Source organism: Lissotriton vulgaris, chromosome 8 (assembly GCF_964263255.1).
Source record: "Lissotriton vulgaris chromosome 8, aLisVul1.2, whole genome shotgun sequence".
Classification (NCBI taxonomy): domain Eukaryota; kingdom Metazoa; phylum Chordata; class Amphibia; order Caudata; family Salamandridae; genus Lissotriton; species Lissotriton vulgaris.
Window position 1 is genome coordinate 1,216,476,321 of NC_141696.1, and position 27,861 is coordinate 1,216,504,181.

The 27,861-nt window shown below is 46.3% G+C and overlaps 1 protein-coding gene across 2 annotated transcripts in view; it reads left to right on the top strand.

Moving 5' to 3' along the window:
• DCLK1 (doublecortin like kinase 1) overlaps positions 1-26,869 on the top strand; it is a 1,249,627-nt gene extending 1,222,758 nt beyond the window's left edge. For both annotated transcript variants that reach the window (XM_086935106.1, XM_086935105.1), the window contains one exon: positions 24,175-26,869. In XM_086935106.1, the coding sequence (XP_086791232.1) occupies positions 24,175-24,232 (58 nt within the window). In that variant the 3' untranslated portion in view covers positions 24,233-26,869. The remainder of the gene's footprint in view (positions 1-24,174) is intronic.
• The last annotated feature ends 992 nt before the right edge of the window (positions 26,870-27,861 follow it).

Sequence of the window (27,861 nt, forward strand, 5' to 3'; positions counted from 1 at the left end):
TCCCAGTTTAAAAGCACAATAATTACATTCCCTCTCCCTTTCTTAGATAATTCCCCCATCCCAAGGGCCTCTTGATACTCCGGCATCAGTCTGACTGCCAGCATATCAACATATGTTTATTACCATACTCAAGGTAATGCTAGCTGTGCCACAATGTTCGCACATCCTAAGTCATGTACAAATTTGGAGACATCAATGTACAAATTCATAACACAAGATTAGGGTCGGTGCTCTCCTGGTATAGGCACCCTGCCACCTAGGGTATAGTAGCCAGACCCAGAGAAACCCAAATTACAGCAGACAAATTAGCAAAAAAATACAGAAGCACACAAAGAAGTCTAAAAGTCGTGTAATACGTTCAGTAAAGAAGTATTGTGAGATCGAAATTGTGTTTGTCGTGATTTATTTTTTCCACAGTTATTCAATTTTTGGGGGACAAATGTAAAATCCAATACAGACAGGCAGCCAGCACATGTTTCATCACAGAGACTTTTTCAAGGCTGCAAAAGGATATACATAGGATCATATTTACAAGAAACACAGAGGAGCGCTGTGTTACGTCAAAATTGGTAACGCCGCGCTCTGACAGTTTCAAAATGCAGGGATGCGCCGTATTCACAAGAATGTGGCGCACCCCTGCGTTACCCCTAGTGTTGGAGCTAAAAAAGTGGGCCAGCGCAGACACCCTAGCGCCATTTTGCTAGAGCGCCTGTGCTGCAGGAGCAATTGTTACGAAGCAGGACAGTACACTTCCCTGCACATAAACAATCTTCACAGGCAATTTGCTCTATCTATGTGTGCTTCAGAATGAAACAGCAAAATACAAGGAGAAATAAAACATTTCTTCTCATATCACCTGCTTAAGACCAGGTATTCCCTGGCTGCATTCGTGACGCTGGCCCATACCTTGTAAATATGGAGCAGCATCAGAAAGCAATGGGTGCTGTGGCCGAACGCCCACTGTAACACCCATTGCGTGACCCTTTCACGCCAGTTGCTGACTGAATATGACATCATTTACCAGGTGCTATGCACACAAATGATGAACGGAATGCTGAATAAATCATACATTCAACCCCAGTCAAGAGATCTGGGTTAAATCCATTGTTCTTTTGCTCACCATGCCATCTCAGTTTAGACCCAGCCATATGCAAATCAGGCTTGACCCTCATGGAAACTGTCCAGACCGAACTGCCAAGTCAGGTCCTCCCTGGACAGGAAACAAGCATCTTGGGACCGGTTTCTGGGTATTACCCTTCAGCAGCCAGGCTAGCTTGAATCCAGAGGCACAGTGAGCAAGGGACCCCCGTCTGGGCAAACCCATCCCATTTAGGACGAACAGTGCTACTCAAACAAATGATGGATGGAATGCTGAATAAATCATACATTCGCCCCCAGTCAAGAGATCTGGGTTAAATCCATCGTTCTTTTGCTCACTATGCCACCCCAGTTTAGACCCAGCCATATGTAAATCAGTCTTGACCCTGTACCTCACGGAAACTGTCCAGACGGTACTGCCAAGCCAGGTCCTCCCTGGACCAGAAACAAGCATCCTGGGACCGGTTTCTGGGTATTACTCTTCATCAGCCAGGCAAGCTTGAATCCAGTGGCACAGTGAGCAAGGGACCCCAGTCTGGGCATACCCATCCCATTAAGGGTGAAAAGTGCTATGCAAACAAATGATGGACGGAATGCTGAATAAATCATACATTCACCCCCAGTCAAGAGATCTGGGTTAAATCCATTGTTCTTTTGCTCACCATGCCATCTCAGTTTAGACCCAGCCATATGTAAATCAGTCTTGACCCTCATGGGAACTGTCCAGACCGAACTGCCAAGTCAGGTCCTCCCTGGACGGGAAACAAGCATCTTGGGACCGGTTTCTGGGTATTACCCTTCAGCAGCCAGGCTAGCTTGAATCCAGTGGCACAGTGAGCAAGGGACCCCCGTCTGGGCAAACCCATCCCATTTAGGATGAACAGTGCTACTCAAACAAATTATGGATGGAATGCTGAATAAATCATACATTCGCCCCCAGTCAAGAGATCTGGGTTAAATCCATTGTTCTTTTGCCCACTATGCCACCCCAGTTTAGACCCAGCCATATGTAAATCAGTCCTGACCCTGTGCCTCATGGAAACTGTCCAGACGGAACTGCCAAGCCAGGTCCTCCCTGGACCAGAAACAAGCATCCTGGGACCGGTTTCTGGGTATTACTCTTCATCAGCCAGGCAAGCTTGAATCCAGTGGCACAGTGAGCAAGGGACCCCAGTCTGGGCATACCCATCCCATTAAGGGTGAAAAGTGCTATGCAAACAAATGATGGACGGAATGCTGAATAAATCATACATTCACCCCTAGTCAAGAGATCTGGGTTAAATCCATCGTTCTTTTGCTCACCATGCCACCCCAGTTTAGACCCAGCCATATACAAATCAGTCTTGACCCTGTGTCTCATGGGAACAGTCCAGACCGAACTGCCAAGCCAGGTCCTCATTGGACCAGAAACAAGCATCCTGGGACCGGTTTATGGGTATTACCCTTCATCAGCCAGGCTAGCTTGAATCCAGTGGCACAGTGAGCAAGGGACCCCGTCTGGGTATACCCATCCCCTTTAGGGTGAAAAGTGCTAGGCAAACAAATGATGAACGGAATGCTGAATAAATCATACATTAATGTATGACATTGTTCTACAGTCTGTCCATAAATTGTTCTTTTTGCATTTGTCACCTCGAGTGGGACGGGTATGCCCAGACGTGGGTCCTGTACTCTCCATGCCACTGGAGTCAAGCTATCCTGGATGATAAGGACTGAAAGACAGAAAACGTTCCTAGGATGCTTGTTTCCAGTCCAGGGAGGACCTGGCAGTTCGGGCTGGACTGTTCCCATTGGGCTCAGGGTCAAGACTGATTTGCATATGGCTGGGTCCAAACTGGAATGGCATGGTGAGCTAAAAAACGACGGATTTAGGCCCAGATCTCTGTACTGGGGTGAATGTATGACATTGCTCTGCATTCTGTCCATCAATTGTTCTTTTTGCATTTACCACGTGGCATTAAGCCACGTTATGTGGCTTAACGCCGCCTTGTAAATAAGGCAAAGGGGTTAATTCTACCAGAATGCCTAAAAACATTACGGTCGGGTGGTGTTAACTCCTTGTAAATATGCCTCATAGTATCTTACACAAATGTACAGAGACATGGAGATACGTATTATAACTATTGCATCACTATCACCAGATAGGAAACGAAAAAATACCGATGTGATCCTGAGCGATGGCCAGCGAAGAGTCATGCTTATAGGGTGAAAATCTTAAGAAGGACGAAGCAAGGTTAATTGTCCATGCATTAGTATATATGCTCTAAAGAGGAGACAAGTTTAGTGCGTTAGAACAATCAAGGTGGTGAGAGAGTGATGAAAGGTAATGATGGGAAACCCAAACCGGGTAACAAGCGATTTTGCAATTGAAATGAGACCCCATGCCTTGAGAAACTAAAAAAGAGAATCAGCCCAAGATAATGCATTGATATGATGTATGCACACATGGTCAAAGAAAATGTACCTAAAATGTATAACAAATGCCAGTATTCAGAGAATTCACGCAACAAAGTAGTGCCTCACTGGAATGTAAAAATTGTAAATTTGCACTGCAACTATAATGAAAACATTAGGGATGCCACACACAGTAGTGTTAAAAACTGAGAAGCAAGATGAACCTCACCACCATACTTGAAGTAAAGTGCAGGTTAGGAAGACAAGTTTAGGGCAATATAATGTATAAAGAATAAACCTACAGCCGGTACAGAGTATGGTGTGAGTGGGGTGAACGGGAAGACGAAGATCATCTAAAATTAAATAACGACGGTCCTCACACATATGGCATCCTTCATTGCCAATAACAGATAATGGAGTTAGTGCCAAGAGTAAATGTGCCAGTTTGGAACGGGGCAACATATCTATTGAGAGGAAAAGGGGAGCAGTGTTTAGAAATAGGATAATCTAATCCTTTAATTAATAAAAGGTAACTGTAGCTGGAGGGAAATCCTCGGTCTACACATACCAATTAGTGAAGTGGCAAGTAAGGACGCATGTAGAGCTATAGTAGGTGAAGACGCATCCCGTATTAGTGCACGTGGCAAACTGAAATAAATTAATATGCTGCCATTACAACAGAAATTCGATCTGCAACCGATCCACCATTGTGGTGTCTAATAACAGCAGGTCTCAAGTATGAGCACTTAGCAAATGCCCAAGGTGGAACATACCTGTTGTAAATCAGCGTAACAAACACAAATGGTATGCGGGCGAAAGGAAAGGGGTATTAGCTTAGTGTAGTAAACGATGTCCAGAGACACGAGGTGGTTTCTACAGGTTTCTTTATTGAAGTTAGGAGACAGCGTAAGAGCAGACCACCAACAGCAGCAGAAGCCAGTAAACTGCCACTGAGTGGAATACACAGAGAGCAGGGAGGGTGGAACATGGAACATAGAATAGGAGCAGTAATCACATTCCTAAGAGAACTAGAAAGACAACCTATGTACTACACATCTTCTTCCTTTCTGTTGTTTGAGAAACAAAAAAAACAAATGAGAAAGAAAGAAAAAAAAACAAAATGAAACTTAACAAATAAAATCCTGCAGGTAAGTAGGAGGCCGGCGAGGCCTAAGAGGACGTGCAGAAACAGAAGAACTTTGAATAGGGACTGGGCCCTGCAACAGAGCAGGAGCATCACCCCCACCAGAAATACTGACTTCATCTTGTGCAAGAGAGTCACGAGAAACACCATTTGAAACTAGGTGACAATCAATATCATTAGCCAACAAGTATCCACTAGTATCAGAGTCAACTGGAGAAGGAGTGGAAGAAGCAGAAGCATCAGAAGCATCGGGGTGCAAGGAAACCAAGGAGGAAGAGGTCCTTTGTCTCTTATAAAGGGCAACTCTCCTGAAGTTCCAGCATTCACCATTGTTAAGGATGACGCAATGGTTAAGCACCTTCTTGACCTTAAATGGACCCTTGAACTTGGACAAACCCTTTTGTAACCTACCCAATTTGATTTTGACTAAATCTCCCACAAGAAAAGGGGAAGGGGAAGTGGTATTGGAAGTAGACTCAACAACGTCAGTTTGAAGATCATCTTGAAAATCTGGAAAATTACCCTGAGCCTGCAGGGTAACGACATCCCTCATCCATGAGGGAAATAATTTCAAACCAGGATCACGTCCTCTCATCAATTGAAATGGAGACAAATCCCCACTAGCCAAAGGGGTGGTACGATATGCCCATAACATTTCATTCACCATTTTCCTGACAATGTGACCACCACTAGATGCCATCTGTATAATACCCTTAACCACTTTATTGGCTCTTTCGCAAACAGCATTACCCTGAGGGTTGTATAAAGATGTGTGGTGATGGGAGATACCACACTCCTTCAAGAAAGTCTCCATGTCCTTAGAGGTGAGTTGTGGACCATTATCTGTGATCAAGACAGAAGGCAAACCCTCATCCTTAAAGAGGTTACCCAGAAACCTGATGGAGTTGGAAGTAGTGATGTCACTAGTAAAATGAACTACCAACCACTTGGTGAAGACATCAATAACAACAATGGCAAATCTGTCACTCTCACCTAGCTCACCCATATGGCCAATAAAATCGAGAGCAATGGTATGCCAGGGCAAATTTGGAGAAAGAATGTGTGCACTATCAGCCAACTTAGGACCAGTTTTCAACCGCTTCTCCCCTTCTCTACAGAGAGAACAATTTTCAACCCAATCCACAACTTGGGAGTCAACACCAGGCCACCAGAAGTGATCTTTAATACGTCTTTGGGTGAGGGTCTGGCCCATGTGCCCCTCATGTGCCAAGGCCAAAAGCTTGGTCCTTAAACCAAAGGGGGGTACAAATTTTTCACCCTTAAAAAGGATGTTTCCAACCATAGAAAGGTCATCTAAGACCTTAATGTAAGGCCGAACAGCAACAGAGACAGAACTCTCTCTCCTAGAGCCCAATCTTATAAGTTTTATGACTTCTTGAAGAGTGGCATCAGCAGACATTTCTCTAGACCAGTCACTAGAAGAGAAAACACCTTCACCCACAAAAACAGCATCCTCAACTGAGGCTACAGCTACATCATCCAAGTCTAACGACACGACTGAATTATGAGGAGAACGCCAATCCATAGACAGTCTGGAAAGGCAATCGGCTTGGACATTTCTCCAACCAGGAATGTACTCCACTGAATACTGAAACTCCTGTAATCTAGCCGCCAGCTTCATAAGTCGGGCAGAACCCTTTCCAGCCCCACCAGGAGAAAGAACTTTGATAAGGGGCTTGTGGTCAGAACGTAGGGTAAACTTCATGCCCCACAAGTAGGTACGGAAGTATTCGACAGCCCAAGAAGCAGCCAATGCTTCCCTTTTGATAACAGAATAGTTCTTCTCCGTATCTGTGAGGGTCCTGGAGGCAAAAGCAATGGTGACCTCTGATCCCCCACTCAATTGAGACAGCATAGCGCCCAAACCATGTGCACTGGCATCAACAGTGACAATAGACTTATTATGTACATCAAAGGGAGATAACATTTTTGCATCACAAATTTCATTTTTGATGTTAACAAAGCATTTCTCTTGTTCAGGTCCCCAAGTGAAACCCACACCCCGTTTGAGCAAAGATCTTATAGACACAGTCTTATCAGAAAAGTTCTGTACAAACTTAGAGTAATACTCTATTAAACCCATAAAAGAGCGTAGCTGGTCTTTGTCAGAAGGTGAGGGTGCAGAACGAATAGCCTCACACAAGTTCCTTTTGGGCTTAATGCCAGAGGAAGTGATGGTGTAGCCCAAATAGTCTACCTCACACACACCAAACAAACACTTGTCCTTACGTAAAGTTAGACCAGCTTCAGATAACTTTTCAAGGACAACACTGAGTGTGAAATTGTGCTGGGATTCAGTAAGACCGTAAATCAGGATATCGTCTTGGAAGTAGACCACCTTAGGCACACCCTCGAAAATACCTGACACCATGCGTTGAAAGACGCTAGCTGCTGACTTGAGACCAAAGGGCAGACGAGTAAACTGAAAGGTACCCCAAGGAGTGATGAAAGCTGTTAGGGACTTAGAGTCCTTATGTAAGTCAATTTGGTGGTACGCACTCCTGAGGTCCAATTTGGAGAAGAGTCTTGCCCCATTGAGGGTAGTGACTAACTCAGATATATTGGGTAACGGGAAGGTGTCGGCAACAACACAGTGGTTGAGAGACCTGAGGTCAACACAGAAACGGAGTTTGCCGTCAGATTTCTTGGGGACGACAATGGGCGAAACCCAAGGGGAGGCCTCTACAGGTTCAATGACCCCAGAACTCAACATGTCATCAAGTAAACCCTTGACCTCATCCCTGATGATAATAGGAATGCGCCTTACCTTGTGCTGAACGGGGATTGAGTTGGGTTTGATTATTATTTTATGTGAATAGCCCTTGAGCCTTCCCAAACTCTCACCAAACACACCTTTGAATCTGGAGAGCAAAGAAGACAACTCAGTGTCCTCCACAACCATGACCTGAGGGTCAGCTCGGGGATTCACCACAATGCAAAGATCATATTGGTGTATCCAACCGAGAATAGCAGGACCAGATTCTGAAACATACACCTTCCCAAAAATATGTCTCGTAGAGAACACAATGTGTGCCTCAAAATACCCAAGGATATTTAGTGGCTCTCCCTGATACCCACCAGGAGAAATATCTGTAGGGAAAAGAGGACCCATGCCCCACAAATCAACAAATATGGAGTTGGGAATAATGGTGTAACGCGAACCAGTGTCCACCATCAAGTAAATATCCTTGTCATTAATAATGAAAAGAGCCTTGGGTCTATTTCTGCGTTTCTGGTCTTCATGTTGAAGATCACAGTCCTTACCAACCACCAAAATTTTGTCAGTGTCATCTTTTACCCCTGGAATGTCACTAACACATGAAACAGAAGGACGAGCCCTACCTCTGCACACGCGAGCATAATGCCCCAATTTACCACATTTCATGCATTCCTGCTTGGATGCAAAGCAAAACTTTGAATCTGAAGCATGTGCAAGACTACCACATCTAAGACATTGCCTAGAAGAAAGAGGTTTAACAGTGTTATTTGTCTTAACATTAACAGTCTTCTTGTTGAAGAACTTTCTCTGTTTAAGAAGAGCAACTTCGTCTTGATCATCATCTTCCGGACCTGGAAACATGTGCGAATGACAAGACACCTCACTAACGTCACTTGAGATAGCTCTTTTTTCCAACTCTTTCATACACCCTTGGGACTGTTCAACAACCTTTGCCAAATCAATTGCTGTTTGCAGATTGGGATTCTTTGCTGCCCAAAGACGTTCCTGGATCTTTTTGTTATTACATTGTACAATGAGCTGATCCCTGATCAGTTCATCAGTCATGTTGCCAAATTTGCATTTCACTGACATTTCTCGTAGTCTAGAAACAAAGTTGTCTATGCTCTCACCAGCTCTTTGACTTTTGGTGTAAAATTTATACCTGTTCATGACTAGGTTTTCTTCCTTGGCATATCTGATCTCAAGACGAGACACAGTCTCCTTATACTCATCCAATGGTGCTTGTGCACCAGGTACCAGAACTTGCGGCAAGAACCTGAAGACACGTTGTCCTTCTTTACCGAGGCAACCCAAAAGAAGTGCCTTCTTGCGTTTGGCAGAGAACTCTTGGGCATCCAAGGCATCAAGATAATTCTCAAACATGGGAAACCAGTCTTCCCATGATATACTGGGTTGGCCAGGCGAGGAAAGAAAACTGGGTGGCAGAACAATGGAGCCAGATTGAAAGGAAGGCTGGTCAGACATATTTTGAACTGTAGTGAGAGGCAGAAACTGCTAAAAATATTGTTAATTGCGAAAATACCACAAAAACAAAATAAACGGAAATGTTTCAGTACCAAATAAATAGTTAATGTAATCCAGGGAAAAGCGCTACAAACAACAAAGAAAACGAAGGTTTACTTGTGATAAATGCACACAAGACGAGCGCATCGTCGGTGCTCTGCTGGAGTTGAATCGGTGACCATGGAAACACAAAATGGCTCCCAGCGTGATGACGTTGACACGCAAATACGTCAGTTCCTGAGAGGCGCGGCGCGTTAGAATGAGTCGCGCATAAGAAAAGGAACACCAACATACGTCACAGGGAGAATCGCTAACTCCCGCGGAGGATTCCAATGCGTCATCAAAGTTCAAACGGCACCGCAGGAGTAGGAGGCAGCCTGAAGAAACGACAGAAGGACAAAACGAGGGAAAACGGAGGCAGGAGCAGGTAAAAACTTGCCCGTTCCGTTGCGATGTCCAGAGTGAGGCTGTCGGATCTTGTGAGGCAGCGTAGAGTAGATTCAACTCGAATCGGTCTGCTCTTGCGTCTCTCTGCTGTAACGAGGTGATGAACACTGCAGGGGTTCAAGAAGCGTCGCCAAAATACTGTAGTAAACGATGTCCAGAGACACGAGGTGGTTTCTACAGGTTTCTTTATTGAAGTTAGGAGACAGCGTAAGAGCAGACCACCAACAGCAGCAGAAGCCAGTAAACTGCCACTGAGTGGAATACACAGAGAGCAGGGAGGGTGGAACATGGAACATAGAATAGGAGCAGTAATCACATTCCTAAGAGAACTAGAAAGACAACCTATGTACTACACTTAGCCTTCATAAGCCTACAAATAATAAACACAAAAGTTATCAAGTAATCCTGTTGAGTGTTCGAATGATGGCGGGACAAAGTTAGAGAAGTTAGCGGTGCGGTGCACGGGCTACTTTCCTTTGAAAGGTAGCAGAACTGTGTACGTATGTTACCGACAATGAGTTAGCCGACATGTGCATGGAACTCTGTATAAGTACCGGTCAATTGGTAAAAGGAGAAAGAGGACTGCAGGTGAAGTAAAAGCTACAGTTAAGGTCCAGACGGTTGCCATCTTGGCAAAAGGGCGCATTAAAAATGTGGGAATACTAATGCATGGACAATTAACCTTGCTCAACCCTTCTTAAGATTTTCCCCCAATACACATGACCCTTCACTGGCCATCTTTCAGTATCACATCAATATTTTTTGTGTTCCGTCTGGTGATGGTGATGCCGTAGTTTTAATTCTTATCCCTATGTCATTGGTACATTTGTGTAAGATACTATGTATATTCTTTTGCAGCCTTGAAAAAGTCTCTGTGACGAAACGTGTTGGCTGCCTGTCTGTATTGGATATAACATTTAAAGCAAGACATGTGAATAACTGCAATAAATAAATCACAACAAACACAACTTCGATCTTGTAATGCTTCTTTACTGAACATATTACATGATTTTGGACTTCTTTGCTTGCTTCAGTATTTCCTTGTTTGTATGTTTAATACCATTCCATTGGAACGCCATCAGCCCCCGGTGTTTTACAAGTACTCAGCTCTATTATTGCATTTTGTACATGTACTGCATTATGAGTTCCCCCAACATATCCCTCTGCTTTTGCATCTATTTGCTAATTGTTTGGATAGTCAACACAACTTACTCTTCCCATCCCTTGGGATTCCTTGGTTTGCAGTCAAAAATGTATTCTAACCAAGAAATACCCTGTTTGTATGCTCTTGCATATTGACCATGTGGTATAACTCGTCTATAATTGCCAGGATGTTGATGTGGATGTGACAGTCGGGCTGGGGAAAGGATGGACGCTACGAACTGAGGTGCTCGGATAACCCTTTTAATTATAAGTACACTTGCTCCGGGTTGTTTAGAGTTCAGGGATGTATACAGTTCAGCATCCAATAATGCACAGAGTCCAATAAGCAAGGTTTCCTTCCTGTGTTGGGCTTCCTTTTCTTGAATCCCCGTCTTGGCTTTCCCAGTGGCTCTTCTCGGGTCCGGTTAGGCTCAGGAAGAAAGGAAAACAGATAGCCGTATTAATGGCTGAAACCGGGGTCAATGAGTGTGAGGGGGTAGGGGAGTGAGGGATCACCAGGGTTCCACCACCTTCTTAAGTCTTAAGTCGTAACATCCGAGTGATGCCGGGAACAGTGCACGGAGCCAGTGACCACCCTCGCCCTACCCCGTCCCACCCCGTGAATTAACCAGCCCTTGAAAACGCCCTCGTACCTTGTGGAGCCACACTTCTCCCCTGGAAGCGTGGCAGGGCGGCTCGTGATTCCGTTGGCCTCCTGGCTTGTCGAGTCTCTGCTCCGGCAGTCCTTGAAGCGGCACTTCGGTACTTCTGTCTTCTTCTTCTTTGGCGTCCTCCTCGCGGGTCAGCTTCTCACCTGGAGGTTCCGCGCCAGCAGATAGAAACGGGGCTTCCTTAAACGCCCCTAGCTCATCTGATTGGTTTGGGTCAAATGACGAAAGCACTCCTGATTGGTTGAATGTCGGAAATGCCGGGGAACTCCCCCCTATCGTCAAGGAAGGCAGGCCCAGTGACGGGGTCAGCGAAGGCAGAGCTGAGGAAATCCAGGAAACGTCCAAGGGACCCTGCGGACGGGGCGGAAATGGACAAACGTTATCAGGTACACCCCGTCCGTCCGTGTCAGGGACCATGTCCTCGTGACAGTGGACCTTCCCATTTTTAAGCATCCAGGCCAGCCCAGCATCTTACCCATCTTATCTCCTTCCTTTTGTAAGACCTGCCTATACTGTGTGCTTTGTAGCATCTCTTTCTCGGCAATTTCCCCATTATCTTCAATTTAAACTGATGTACGTCATGCTGGGCCCAGGTGGCAGAGTCAGCACAAGTCGTGCCGAGTGAGACCGCTGAAGGCCTCTCTGACCAACTGGGATCCCGATGAGGTAAGAAGTACCCATGAATACAGGTACCTAGCGACCTTCAAGGAGCCTAAATGACAGACACATCCTTATGAAAAATAGCATTTTAGGAAATACCTACATTGCTAATCACACCTGAGAATTGCAGCAGGTTGTGTGGCGCTTGTGTGTGTCCAGTTGGCCCTGGGACTGACCCCTGCATTCCGCCGCTACCCCTCGCCGCACCCGCTCCGCGGGTGCCGCTTCGCGGCTAAAGGAAGGCGGACACTGTGTTTGGCGCTGGGCTACAGGAGGCGGTGAGGAGGAATCGCGTTGGCTCTAGCAGGGACTCGGAGATCCAGGAGTCCCTGCTCTCACAGGTGCGCCAGCGGACGCGCCCACCACCAGCCACGCCCCCCGCCCGGTCAGAAAGAAAAGGCGCGTGTTTCCAGCGCTTCACGGGACCCACCTGAGAATTGCAGCAGGTTGTGTGGCGCTTGTGTGTGTCCAGTTGGCCCTGGGACTGACCCCTGCATTCCGCCGCTACCCCTCGCCGCACCCGCTCCGCGGGTGCCGCTTCGCGGCTAAAGGAAGGCGGACACTGTGTTTGGCGCTGGGCTACAGGAGGCGGTGAGGAGGAATCGCGTTGGCTCTAGCAGGGACTCGGAGATCCAGGAGTCCCTGCTCTCACAGGTGCGCCAGCGGACGCGCCCACCACCAGCCACGCCCCCCGCCCGGTCAGAAAGAAAAGGCGCGTGTTTCCAGCGCTTCACGGGACCCACCTGAGAATTGCAGCAGGTTGTGTGGCGCTTGTGTGTGTCCAGTTGGCCCTGGGACTGACCCCTGCATTCCGCCGCTACCCCTCGCCGCACCCGCTCCGCGGGTGCCGCTTCGCGGCTAAAGGAAGGCGGACACTGTGTTTGGCGCTGGGCTACAGGAGGCGGTGAGGAGGAATCGCGTTGGCTCTAGCAGGGACTCGGAGATCCAGGAGTCCCTGCTCTCACAGGTGCGCCAGCGGACGCGCCCACCACCAGCCACGCCCCCTGCCTGTAACGCCCTCTTATTTAGCGCAGTGCTAGGCGCTCAGCGGGACGCGAGCGGGACGCCGAGCGAAGCCCGAGCAAAGGGCGGGCAGTCTGTGGCAGTCAGGGGCTGTCTGAGGCTGGGCTGGGCCACCCCCCTTTCTCCTACGCCCTCCACGTCTTCTATCCCCCTGAGTCTAACTGCAGGCTCCGGACCCACCATGTCCACCAGATCCGGCAAAGCCTTGAGGGGTGGCGGAGCTAGTGCTATAGGGGGTGCCACGATGATTGGAACAATGGACAAATTCATCACCCGGGTGGCAACCGTCATTGAAAAGGAGATCGCAATGACGGAACGCCGCCTTTCGCTTGACCTTCTTCCATCTAAGCGGTCCTCCTTGGGATCTGTGGCTCATGCCCTATCGCCGCCTATCTCCCCCGCCATCTCACCCCAACCAGATGAGCACCAAATTGCAGTACTAGAGGCTGGACTAGACAGGATACAAAGCCTCATATCACTTCCCACCACAGGTAGCTGCTGTAACGAGGCTATTGCTTCTGGCCCACCCTCATACATAGCCAGCCCTCTTGACAACAGGCCTATTGCGGCTTCTATTGTTCCCTCACCTCACACATCACCTCATCCCCAGATCCCATCTCCGCGGGTCCATAGGAAAAGGAAAAGGGGAATCAACACTAGGAGGGGGAATTATTCCATGCTTCACAAGCGTTCTAGGACAAAACAAAACAGGGACACTACACACCAAGGCACTGGGGAGTTGGAACCCTTTGGGTCTATAGGACCCTCTCAGCATGCAGTCGAGCTCCCTACACCGTTACCCCTGCCCCCAGCCCCACCGGTTCTTGCTAATCAGGTCACTCCCCTCGAGTCTCTCGAGAATTTGTTAAAATCATTGTTTAACCCGTTACTTGACCAAGTTAGGAACCTGGGGGCTAGACTTGACAATTTTGAACAGGCAACAAGGGACAACTTTTTCTCCTTGAAAACCCTGCTGAAAGTGCAACCTAAACCTTCTGAATTCATCCCAGATAGGAATGTGGCTAGGGAGGCCCCTGTTGGCCAACCAACTAGAGTCCAGCCGTCGTTGCCGGCTAAAACACCGGCCTCAGGGAAAGCCCTTGCCTCTGTCCCCCCGGCCGGTGCGAAGCGGTCGACGACCAGTGAACTCACCCATGTAGCTCAGGTGCACGGCACTACCCCCTCAGCAGTAACGGCACCTGTGCCGAATCCTGCTCAAAAGAGCCAACAGAAGAAAGGGACTGGCCTAAGTGCCCTCTCGGCAAATGCTGCGCCTGATAAAACTATCGGAGCAGCACCTGCCGCTAGGGCTACTAATCCAACCTTCCCTCCCAAAAACCCGCCTGTGCCTAAAACCCCCTCTTTGCCAAAAAATCCTCCCCCAGCAGCCCCGGAGCATATCCCGCCACGCAAGTGCCCCCCGGTAAACCTCCCACCTGAATGCCACCCTTACGTGGTTGTCCTTACCAAAGTTCCCCTTTTAAAAGAATCCCAACAGGAAACACCCCAGGCGCTGAAAAACAAAGTCATTCACTGGATGAAAACTAATAGACCTCTTCCAGTGGGTGTAGATGGCCTGATCCTTGGGGTGCGCAGGGTGAGCTGGATCGGCCACGGGAAAAAACTCTTTGAGGGCGATTGCGTGGTGGTTAATTTCCAAGATATAAGAGCTGCCCACGCAATATGCTCCCAAGGCCGTACGGCTGGAACGGGGGTCGATGTTGTCGACCTATCCTTCTTTTACCCTAGAACGTTCCCGACCACTCCACTATGCCCTGTCGGGCCCCCTCCTCTAAACATCGCCCACGGCCTTCCCTCCCCGGGAGTCTTCGCGCAGCATCTCTATCCAGCGCCAGTGATGCAAAACTGGGGCTTCTGGGGCTGCTGACTCCTTGACGTTCCCGGGGATGATCTTGAGGTCCTTAACCCTGTTGCTGAGTCCATCCCCTCCCCAAAAACCTGCTGCCCCTCGACTGCACTACAATCCCAGGATACCGACAAGAATGCCCCAGAGCAAGGGGAAATCGGGGAAGTTCCCGGCTTACTGGTTGACCCTCCCGTTGTGGGGGCTGCGGAGACGCTGCCCCCCGTCGAGAACCGTAGCATTGCAGCTGTGACGGACCCCTCGTTTAGGGTTTTCAGCTGGAATGTGGCGGGTCTCGAGAGGAAGTTAGCGCTCCCTGACTGGAACTCGCTGGTGGAGCAATACTCCATATACATGTTCCAGGAAACCTGGAGCGGGGTGCCCCTGCATAAGGCAGGTTACTCCACCCACTTTCTGCCAGCAGCCCCTAGTGCAACCGGCAGGGGCCGCCCTTCGGGTGGCCTCCTAATTTGGGTGGCTTCAGAACTCAACTGCAGGGTGGTGGAGCGGGACACTAAATGCCCTGATCTCTTGAACATAGTGCTGAAAAACTCCCAAGGCCGAGTTATTTTAAACATTTTTAACATTTATGCCCGAGGCACAAAGGGGGGCAGAGAATCTCCAATAATATCCTGCTTAGAAGCCCAGCTCCGCTTATCACCTCATAGGTCCTGCACCCTGGTGGGGGGCGATTTTAACTGCACTTTTGAGCCCCTGGACCTTGAAATCTTATCTGATCAAGAGGAACTCGATGCCAGGTGGGGGATCCCATCTCTTGAACTGAATCCCATTAAAAGGTGGTCAGAAGTGGCCCTCCAGATCAATTCGATAGCCATGGAGTTTGGCCTGAGGGCCGCCAATGGCAGGACCGGGTCTGACAAAGCCGGGGTCCACACTTACAATAGGCCAGGGCACACGTCACGGATCGATTACCTTCTCCTTGACATTCATCTGTGGAGCATGGTGGAGGACATGGTGGTCATACCATCTGTCGAGAGTGATCACAATCTTCTCTCTCTCACCATGTCCCACAGGTGGATGTCCTGCCCCGTGACTAGAACTCCCTGTAACCCCGCCCCGGACCTGTCAGTAGTTGCCAACTGTGGTCGGCGGCTAAAGTGGGCAAAGTTAGCACTCTCTGAGGAGAAAACCTCTGCCATTAGGCAGCTTCTTGCCTCAGCCCTAACAAACTTGGACATCCAGGTGGACGGGTTGTCGGAGGTGACCCTGAGGTTCTGCACTATAACCCAGGTCATTGGCGATCTTTTCGTAGTGCCAGTCAATACAAATAGAAGGAAACCTAGCCCACTAGGCAGATTGGGCTGGTTCAATCAGAAGTGCAGGGAGGCGAAGTCACTTCTCATTGAAGCAGTAAAATCTAAATTACCATCTAGGTCTAGGGTGGCCAGGAGGCACTATGCACTCTGTCAAAAAAATGCCAAAATAGAGTGGGAGGATAACTTCTGGCAGGACCTTCTGACCGCCAGTCGAGGGAAAGACGCAAAACGCTTCTGGGACCTGGTGGGAATTAGGAACCGTCCTGACGACACTTTGAGGCCCTGTACCATCAATGCCCAAACTTGGTTCTCCCACTTCCAAAAACTCTATTCTGCCATTGAAGGCCCTCTAAATGACCCCTTTGCCACCCCGCCCTCTAGTCCGATCCAAGACCGGGAATCCTTTACAGTTTTGGAGGTCACAAAACAGATCAAAACTCTGGTCCCACTTAAAGCAGCTGGCCCGGATGGCCTCCCAGGTGATCTCCTTCGAGCATACTCGGAAGAGTGGGGTGCAATAATTTCTGCACTCCTCAACGCAATTGTCGCTGGAGGTCCGGTGCCAGATTCGTGGAAAGGTGCTGAGGTGGTCCCCATTTATAAGAAGGGCAGTAGGGACCTACCTGGGAACTATAGGCCTATAAGCCTAATAGATTCGTCCCAGAAATTGGCGGGGAAAGTGATTTTGGGGAGGATTACGCAATGGGTGGATGAAAACCACATCCTGTCCGACATGCAAGCTGGGTTCCGCTCAGGTACCGGAACCATCGAACAGGTATTCAGGCTCCTGCTACTATACTGGAAGGTGGTGGAGCTAGGCAAAGGCAGTCTTTATTTGGCCTTCATTGACCTAAAGACTGCCTTTGACCTGGTTCCCAGGGAGGAACTCTGGAGGGTGTTACACAATCTAGGGATGCCCCGGTATTTATTAAACCTCCTTATCAAACTGCACAATAACACCTATGCCCAGGTTAGATGGGGGTTGAACGGGGAAAAGACCGATAAGATCAGGGTCGAGAGGGGAGTAAGGCAGGGCTGTGTCCTGGCTCCTACCTTATTTTCCCTCTATATTAATGGGGTGGTAGACCACCTACTCGGCGAACCAGCAGACGCTCCCACTCTGGGAGGCGTAAAAATTCCAACCTTGCTGTTCGCCGATGACACCCTCCTCATCTCTAAAACACCCCAAGGTCTCCAGACATTGCTTAATCGCTTCCAGGACTTCTGCACCTCCAGGGGCCTTGTCATCAATGTTGAAAAGACTAAGTATTTAGTTTTGCACCCGCCCCGCAAGCTTGGTCGGCCCCCTATTTTGAATTCGATACCCCTAGAAAGAGTGGCAGAATTCGATTATCTGGGAATTCGACTCAACGACGTGATGAACTGGAACGCCCATATCAACAAAATGGTATTGACCCATAAAAGGGTGGGGGGGGCTCTTCTCAAAGAGTTTAACAACTCAACTAAACATTGTGTTGCCCCTCTACTTGATATTTACAAAGCTCGTGCGGTCCCTGGGTCACTGTATGGAGCCGAATTATGGGGCCTGGGTAAAGTGGATCTACTGTGCAAGGCGGAAAACAAATTCATCAAAGACCTCCTTGCCATACCATCAAGTAGTCCGACTATCCCAGTGCTCATGGATGCAGGCTGTAAAGCAATAGGGGACCAGGCTCGCCTTCGACCCCTCTTGCTCTGGGCCCGTCTGTGGAGGGTACCGGAGCTAAAATCTTACGCTGACGGCCTCGCTGAGGTGATGCACTCCGACGGATGGCACAGAATCAAATGGCTGAAGAACATCAAACACCTTCTAGGGGATCTAGGCTTGGATTTTTGTTGGGATAGCCACTCCGCTCCCCCGAAGGAGACCCTAAAAAGACTGTTCTGGGAGTGGGTCCGCATGAAGCGCAACAGCAATCAGCACCACTGCAAAGCCACCGCAGCTTTTCTGATGATAAAAGATGTTGTTGCCTACGAGCCATACATGGACCTAATAACAATTGCCATGGATCGGTCCCTGTATATCAAATTTCGGCTGGGGCTGCTACCCTTGGCTGATCTCTTTTCCAGGTGGAATAACTTCCAGCCCTCTTCACGATACTGTGCTTTCTGTCCTGACAAACCAGAGACTGTGCCACATTTCCTCTTTGAATGCCCTGATTACGGCCGACCAAGAACACGCTGGCTCGGCCCTATCTGCAGAGAATTGGGTACTCGCCAGCACTCTGATGCCCTTCGGATTCTTTTAACTGACACAGCCCCCCCGATTGTTTGTGCCGTTGCCAAGTTTTTAAAATGGGCCTGGTTGATTAGACTTAGAAGACTGTCCGTATCAATTTAATCTTCTTTTAACTAATTTATGATGGTCTAACGTGTTTTAATGCTTTTACTTATTGTACAGTCATACTCTTTCCGACATGCTGTTTTAACTTTTTGTATCGCTTTTATGATATATGCATATCGAAATAAAGCAATCAACCAACCAATCACACTAAGAGACGCCCTAGGTCTCTTCACATCCTACACCGTGGTCCTGAAGAAAGCCCGATTGACCTTTTGGCAAGTGAGGGCTGAAACATGTCGACCTATATCACTTACCACAATGTGAGAGAGTAATTGAATCTTATTTTATTGTCTCTGAATCCAGAACGAATAAACACACTAACCTGGAAAGAAAAGATTTTTAACCCATTCACTTCACCAATCCACAAGCACATCACTGGTCACTACTGCTCTTAACTAAGGGTAAAACCTCCTGGTGGAGGGTGCAAAACAACAACACTCAATGATTATGCACACACGTGTGAGGGAAAGCGGAGAACCAAGATATACCGCTTAAGTTACCATCCAAAATACGTTCATGAGGGTTTTTTATTGGGACTAGTAAGAACGAACCCTGTATACCCTAGTTATGCAGGACAAGTGATCCTTCTCTCTTTGATTATATGACATCATGCTGTGCATGCACACTCATATACTGATGTGCCTGCCAGAATTCTAGTCTTTCTCTTTTCAGCATATTTCAATATCACTTTGTTTCAAGTGAAATTAGCCATATCTGTGCTTTGAAACACCACTTTCATCGCATCACAATCTATAGCGCTGCTTCCTGTCATGTCTGCCTTATACTCAAAATGCTGCTCAATGCTCTCTTTCACTGTATGAGTAAATACAGTGTCTTTCAGTGCAGCAACAGATAACCCCAAAGGGGTATAGCCACTCTGTATTTCCGGAATGAATACCAGACCTAGAGTGGTGAGTGATCAAAAACACACTGCCCTGATACACCATGTCTGGAATTCGCTGTAATTGTAATTGGATATTTATAGAGCGCAAGGCTACTCCATGGAGTGTCCCGGCGCTAACAACCACTGAAAACAGGCAGAAAAGGACACACGGCTACAGGATTAATACTACTTAGTGAAATATCCAGGCTTTTAATTTCCTCCTGAACTCGCCTAGGTCGGTGCTAACACTTGGAAAGAGCAGTCACCCCTGCGAGAACGGGAAAACCTAGGAATGGTCATCAGATAATGCATCGAGGACCTCAATGTCCATTGCGGGGCATAATGCTGTATCCTTTTCCTAATGTAATGGGCCCCAGAGTTGTGTAGGGCCTTGAAGGCCAAGGTGAGGGCCTTAAACTGGACCCTCTTACGCACCGGAAGCCAGTGGAGAGATTTTAAGTGGGCGGGTCATGTGATCCCTGGGTGCAGTCATCAGAATAGCTCTGGCCGCCGAGTTCTGGATCACCAGAAGGCGGCTCAGAAGGTATTCCGGTAGGCCTAAATAAAGGACATTAGCATAGTCCAGCCTAGATGCAATAAGGGCCTGAACTACTGTCTTTCTAAGGGAGATCGGCAGCAGGGGAAGGAAATTCCTCAGCTTTTTTAAAAGCCCAAAGCAGGTGCGGGCCACAGTTTTGGGTCTTCATGGACATGTCTGAATCCACCTTTACCCCAAGGTTTTTACTGAGGTAACTGAACACTTGTCGGTGACATGTCCTGTGGCCACAAGAGGCGCCACTCTATGCTCAGGTCGAGTCCGAAAAAAATAATCTCAGACTTTTCAGGATTACACTTTAATTGGCTCCGTTATACAGATGTTTATCTCACTACCTCTAAACACGCTGCCCTCCTCGCTGGCAAACAGAAGTTGCGTGTCGTCAGCGTAAGACACAATTTTAGCACCGTATTGCTCCACTAAAAGTGCAAGTGGGGCCATATACATATTGAACAAGCCTGGGCTTAGCACAGAGCCTTGGGGAACACCCACTTTCATGGGGGTGATACCGGCTGAGAACGGAGGGGATCATACAGTTTGCTGGTGGCCACTTAAAAAGGAAGTATACCATTTGACAACCGTGCCTCCAATCCCGCAATCCTGGAGTCTTTCCAGTAGTTGGTCATGGGGCACGGTATCAAAGGCCGCCGACAGATCTAGTAGTACAAGTACCGCATTCCCCCCACTATCCAAGGTGATTTTGCTAGTTTCAGAAACTTCTAGTAGGGCTGTCTCAGTACTAAAGTTAGATCTGAACCCAGATTGACTCGGATGTAATATGTTGTTAGCCTCCACAAACCCCGTGGTGACACTGTTTACGTATTCTCCAAAACTTTGTGGATGGATGAAAATTCCTCCGCCATAATCTCTCCAGGCTTTTACATGCACTTTTACTTTTCTAAGGACCTCCGTAAACCATGGCCCACTGACTCATGTTTACATTATTCCATACTTTCCAGAATCTGTATGTTATCTCATCTTCAGCATATTAATCTCTACAACATTAGCAACACTCTGATCCACACCATGGCTTCTCTGTCTAAGCCCATGCATGCATATGCAAAATGTTCCTATCCATTGGGTCCAACCACCTTACAATGCTCAAGGTGCTATATTCAAACATGCTATAATTATGTACAACACTACTACAATATTTGTTTCTGGTGAACCAGCACCTATGCAGGAGTCACTCACTGGACACCCGTTGGGTCAGATCCTCAGGGGGCCATGGTTCCTCCAATTATTAGTCTGTAAACTAGCAAAACAGTAGACTATTTGGGACGTCCCTCTGTAGCCTTTCAAGATACTTCATCACACTCCATTGCCATATGTACTTCTTGCGCAGGGTGGGTCTATTTGTCACTCAAACCTCAGTCATTTACTTCTTTTCAATTACTGAAATGCCTTTGCCGTCGGTTCTGTTATCCATCTGCTCGTGCTATTCCCTGTTTGCTCAACTGTAGTCAACAAATGCAAACTATTCCCATGACGACTTTTCAATTTCACAATGAAGAACATGATATGTGTCAAATTTAGGGCCCTACACTTCCTCTTTACTACTTCCAATGAGAATCGCAGCTTCTGAACCCGGAGTGATAATGGACACAGCTTGACTGTTGTGCGCTCTATCTTTTCCATGTTTCCTGCTGGATGGTATCTCTGTCTCTGTAATTGAGCAGTCTAAATATTATAGTTCTTAGTACCACCATTGGAGGAGGAGGGATGGCCAGCATCCTATGCACCTGTTCGATTGGAAAAATATTTCAACAGTCGCTTAGGTTTCAGTGTATTTGTGATCCAAACCTGCAGGAATAGTTCTAGGCACTCTACCTTTTCTCTTTCTGAAAGTCCAACCACAAAAATATTATTCCTATGTGATCTTGCTTCTGCATCTTTCACTCAGGTGTTCAGATTCTTGGCCTTCGGCATGAGATCATCCACCTTTTTCTGCACTGTGGTCACTGTATGTTGCTTGTTAGCAGCCTGCATTTCTATCTGGGTCAGTCTGTCTGTAACATTGTGAAGATCAATCCTTACTGATCCCAGGTCTACAGCCAGTGCATCTACCTTTGCCTCTAGCGATACTCTTGAACCTTGTTTCACTTTCATACCATCCAACAATGTTAAATCCGACTCCACTGGAGCTTGTTCTTGTCTTTAGGCATTCATTGAGAGGATCAGTTGTGAATATTTGCCCATGTTTGTTTGAAGCGGCACTGCTTATGGAACTTTATCTTTCACCATCATGGGTCCCTCGCACTGTACCGCAGCGATCTGCAATAGTTAGCTATGCTAATCTTATCTGCACTACATCAATTACTGCTCTGCACTGCTTTCACACTACAATTTGTTCTCGTAATCTGTTTCAGAGTCTCACCATGAATGTATGTGTTAACATGCGCACCGTGGTAATGTTACTTTTACTTCACAACTATGCAAATTCCTGCCATCTTCATTATCTCTCTTCTACATAATGTACACAGTCCAATTTTACTAGATATCGTATGCCACCATGTACCATTTGGCTGTCTGGCTGCTTGGTTTCCAGGGGACCTTCTTCATAAGTCCTGCATTGCCCAGGCTGCTGACTGCAAATATCCACATTCCTCTCCTCGGACTTGCCCAGTAACATGCCAGCAAATCCCGAAAGGGCTTGAATCCAGGAGCGGCCCATGCAGGTAAGAGCGGTGGGGCCGGGTGGGGGGGGATTCAACTGATGCAGATAGGGAAAATGGATTATTTACTTCATTTTCCCTCGTCGTCTGTTCAATCCCCCCCCCCCCCACCAATCCTCGCCACTCTTACCTGTACGGGCCACACCAGCTTGGACTTCCTTTTGAGCTCTGTCAGCACTGCCGCCCAGTCCAGCCCGAGGCTCAAAGCGGCTGGCTCAACACCTCCATATCCTCTCCACTCTCTTTCCCACCATGCTCTGGCTTGTCCTCATGATGGCTATGCCATCAAATGTCTACAGGCAGAACTGATCTCTCTTTTTAGTCCATCCGCTACCGTGTCGCCATCCTATCCAGCATTATACTATGCTGTCCATACTTCCCCACTGCATACTGTTCAATGCCGTCTTCAGCTGCATTCAACGCCATCCGCACTGCCATTTCAGCAGGAATTTTCAGCTCGCCTAAGCAGCCATCTTTATTGCGTCAAGCGTCTCTGGTGACAGGTCCTGTATTTGCGCTTTGAGTCAGAATTCTCCTCTATACTTCCACGACTGCTTTTATTTTGAAATGTTGTTTGTTGCTATGTTCTTTTACGTGCTGCGATTCATTTAAAGGCAGAATGGGTGTTTTTATTACAGGATTAGTTTTTTTTTTACTTTTAGGCCACAAGCCGGGGTGTGCAGCAAACATGCCCCAACAGTATCACGTTCATCCACCATCAAAACGATTTTTAAAGAAATAACTGCAAAGCTATCCACTTGGCAAATCATATTTCATAATGGCACCAAGATGATTACCCTGATTTCATGTATTTATGGTATTGTAGTACATGTGTCAAGACTTCAAAATTCGGTATTTTTTTAAAACTCTTTTACAGTCCTGATTTGGTATGAATAAGACATCTGAGCATTATCACAAAACATAAATAGTTATTAAACGATTTGAAATAAGAACAGTTAGGAGAAAATTCCTGAGTACCTCAGCTATTCTCAAACCCAAAAGACAAATCGAAAATGTTGCCATAACAGGATGGTTTTGAAAGCTTTCCTGAAAGGGGCCAGAGAAGGTTCTCATTTGTTTCAGGGCACCGAATTCTACTGATAAGTAACTCTGATCATACCCAGTCCATAAAGAGTCTCCTACACTGCTGTACGTGGTAAAAGAAAGATCTGACAATGTTAATACCTTAGGCCAGCAATTCTGTCCTAAAGAAATGTATTTCCTTGATTCTATGTAGCAGATCAAGGAAAACATTTTATGTATTGTTTGGGACAGTAACTTAGAAATTTGGGGGAAAATAGCACATCAACCAGAAAATATGTAATTTATAGACATGTTACAATATTATTGATTCTTCTAGGCCTGCAGTAGGGTGGTTTAGGATAGTAGCTGTAAAAGATTACAACAATATTAAGTAACAACATACCGGCCTGCAACAATTCAATGTAAAGTGCAGAATATCAACTACAGCTGTCCTTACATTTACTGTGCAGAGTAAATAACCCCATCAAGGTACATAGGTGTGGTGTTAAGAATAGCACTTACTTATATATACATACCATATGGCTATAGTTAGTGGCAGTCGAGATTCTGTACTCTATATTGTTGGAGCTTGATATGCTGTAAAATCCTTTTCCATTCAATCTGAAATTAAATTATTGTCACCTGTTATTTTGAAAATGCAGTTTTCACAGCCTAATTTCTTCCTTTCTTACTTTATGTCCCCGCCAGACCACCGCTCTTGATAAGGAGAGGCAGGTTTTCAGACGAAGACGCAACCAGGATGTGAGGTGCCGGATGTACGAGGCCCAGCCAGTAACGCCGGATCTGACCTCAGAATCGGAAGACTATTCGCCGAGCTCCTCTGAGACCGTTCGCTCACCTAACTCACCCTTTTAAAGAAACTCTCTCAGTCATAGGCCCGGCTTAACCCTTTGAGACTCTGAAAATATTTTTGTTTATTTTTATTTAAAAGGATTAGATCAGGAAATATAATTTATTGGTCTTCAAAGGCAGAACAAACGGATAGTTTCCAGTATTTTCCTTGTATTAACTTCAAGATTCAGTACGCGTGCTAAGTCTTAGTGGAAACTTGCTGCTAAAGTGATCCTCAAAGGGTTAAGCTGTTTTGCATTTTACTTTAAAGTTCGAAACAATGAATGTTTTCATCAGCCAAGCTAGGGTCTGCAAGTATGTAATCTTAGCACGTGTTAATCCTCTGAGTGCTCAACTTTCTTTAAAGTTGGCCGTCTAGTTTAGTCAGTATATCCAAGGGTGATGCACTAAATAATGCACCTCACTGCAAATGGGTCAATTGGAGAAATTTCTGTCTAAAAGAATAACTTGCTATCACAGAAGAAGACAGATTTTTTTCTCAAATGAGTTTGCCTGAATGACTGCTTTTGTGTTCACTGTCATTTTATAAGGTGTGATATTCTGATTTTTTGTTTTGAACAAGAACGAACCAATTGCCTCCGAGTGAACCAGTGCTTAATTTGTAAAAAATAAATAAGTACCAGGGCTCTCATCAGGAGGCCGCTGCAGCTTGCACCACTCATAGCCCCTGCCATGCTGACAATGATAGTAACACAACTCCTAACCATCACACTCCTGCAAGTGTCACAGTTTGGACTATTTCAGGATTCCAAAGCTATAGGATTGGACTGGGTGGCAGGTAATAGTCATTTTTAATCTATATTGAATTCTTAATTACCTGTTGCTGTCATCTCTTAATTAGCCAGACAGCATCACCGCATGGGAAACTGTCACAAGTGCCGGTGTTGACAAATAAGTGCAGGTGCCGAGCATTGGAAACAACTGGCTCAAATTAAGCACTACTCCGACTTTTCCATATATTTTCATTAAAGCACTTGTCATGGCTGGTTCCACTTTAGTAGCCTAATGTCATCATTTCAAGTGGTTGATAGATCTATTGAGGTTGGTCACTTCTGTAGTAAAGTGCAATATTTCCCAGGGCAGAATTTCCTGCAGCTCTATATCTATTTGTTCAGGACAGTCATCAGGTGTGTTTAGTACTTGAGACTGAAATTTCCTCAGTTAATCGGCCAAAGTGTAAATAAAGCAATTAGTTAATTGCATCAAATTTCATGCTATGAATAGTTGAGGAATCACGTCAAGTCTCTGTTGCTTTCATGTTCCATGCATAGAGCATACACTTTCACTGTATGTTATTCACACAGTCTCATGCTTCAACTGTGTCTGCACTTTACTAAGGTTTCTTAAGAGATAGTAAGGGTTCTCCAGTGCATCACAGCTATATTTCACCCTTTTGTTTTGAAAATTTGCCTGAACTAGTTAGGAAAACATTGGAAAATTGGATCCTCACTCACATTTAATTTCACCTTCTCATAACTTGATCGCGGGGAGAATCTTTCGACCAAGTTATTACCATCGAGCATAACATGGAACCATGTATGCTTCCCCCATTATGTGTATAGTCAATGAATACTGGTGCTAAATAATATGTATTATTGCAAATATATATATGTATGTATGCAACACAGACCTCACATCTTGCAGAAACACAGCATCATTTTGGAGTCGAGTGATCGTATCTCACTGCAATAAACAAAGAAAACCACTAGAGTTGGTGGACAAGAGCCGGGCACAGTGGTACGATGACATGACTTCCAGTACTTCTCCATCTCCCATAAAGTGACACTGTATAGGTGTGATTACATGAAGGTTGAAAGGACAAATTAACTTCCTCATTCTATGTCAGCACTTAAATCAGTACTCAGAGGGTTAACAGAAAAGCACAAGGCATGCTGATTATATTGGTGTATCTAAACAGCTTTGCTTCTTAGCTAGTGTTTGCTACTCTAGGGTTTTCAGGAAACCCTGGGAATATTTCAAGTTAGTTGCTGTTCCAGCATTTTCTATAATCAAATAAATTTTATTTTTGGTTGAACTGATCACGGAATATAAATATGTATCATTCATGCAGTGCCAGTTTGTAGAACTATATGCCATTCCTCAAAAAATTCCACAAAGTCTTTTTTTAAAGTGCTTTATACAAGGCTCACAGTGGTGGCATAGGTGACTGAACTAAGTCTTGGTTCTTGGTAATCAATCAGCCATGGTCTCTCGAGATATGAGGGAGGGGGCGTCCTTGCGGTAGGTTACATTTTCCAGTAGTAAGAGCGATATCATTATCTACAGTCCGCCAATCATCTTTAAAGATGAGGGTTGTTCACACATAGGAGCCTAGGCCCCGCCATTGTAGCACAGATAGCCCATGTTACAATTAGCCAAAACATTATTTGCTTCAGACTGTTAGCGGGGACAGGAAGATTTTAGTCATGGAAAAATGTCATTGCTTTCCAGTAGTTCTCATCTGACTTACATGCGGTGCGTACTACAACAAGCAAAGCCAAACCTGTGAATAAACTATTTACTGAACCTACGTCTTGTTGTTTGCTTCTTGTTCTTCTTGCCTTGCTGTTGCATGATGCTACTAGTCATCCTTGGTGATTTCATGTGAGCAGTGCACAAAGGAAACTCCCTGTTAATATACCAGTTTTAATATATTAATAATTCCTATTTGTAAAGCATGAACATATCACCCCTTAAGTGTTTCAAGGCGCTGGCCGCTGCCGGGAAGATTGAGCGAGCTATTGCCCAGAGTCACATGATGCTGATCTGATCTGCCACCGGCGATGGAACCGTGAGCCCCGCGCTCCGGAGTCAGTCTTTAGTGACTGCAAAACCTGTGCGTCCAAAAATCACAGAATTTGTTACTCCAAAACTGATTTCTATTTACTAAACCTATTTGCGAGTCCGAAAAGCCAGTGCAACTCAAAAACTGGGGTTTGCATTTCATTCCTAATTGCAATTAGGAGGGGGTGTTTTACTAATTGTGAGCGGCAATGGTATGTAACAAAGGTTTGCAAACACAATTTAAGTTTCACTTCAATGGAGATGGTAACTGATTTAGAAAGGGTAAGTTGTCAGTTTGGGAAAGCTTTACCTTTGGGAATCCTGTCAGGTGATATTCCAAAGTGGGAACTTTTTTTTTTAAACAGCATCAGCTTGTTTAAGGAGGTGCTTTTAAAACAAGCATTGGTAATGCATCAGTTGTGCCTCTGTGATGAGGACTGTTTTTATCAGTCATCGTATGTGATGAAGGAAAGAGCTCCCTGACAAATAGCACAGGAGTGAAGAGGATGTGGGGCAGCCACCAGAGCTTCTGACTCAAGAGTTCAAGATCCCGGTTCAAGTCTCCGTGGTGCAACATCCTGTGATTCTACGCAAATCACTGAATCTCTCCCGGTGATAAATTGCTGCAAATCAAAAAAAGAGGCAAAACTTTATGAAAAAAATTGTTTCAAAGTGGATGTTAACAGTATTTCAGCTACGGGAAACTGATAAGAGAAACAGACAAGGAACAATCATTGC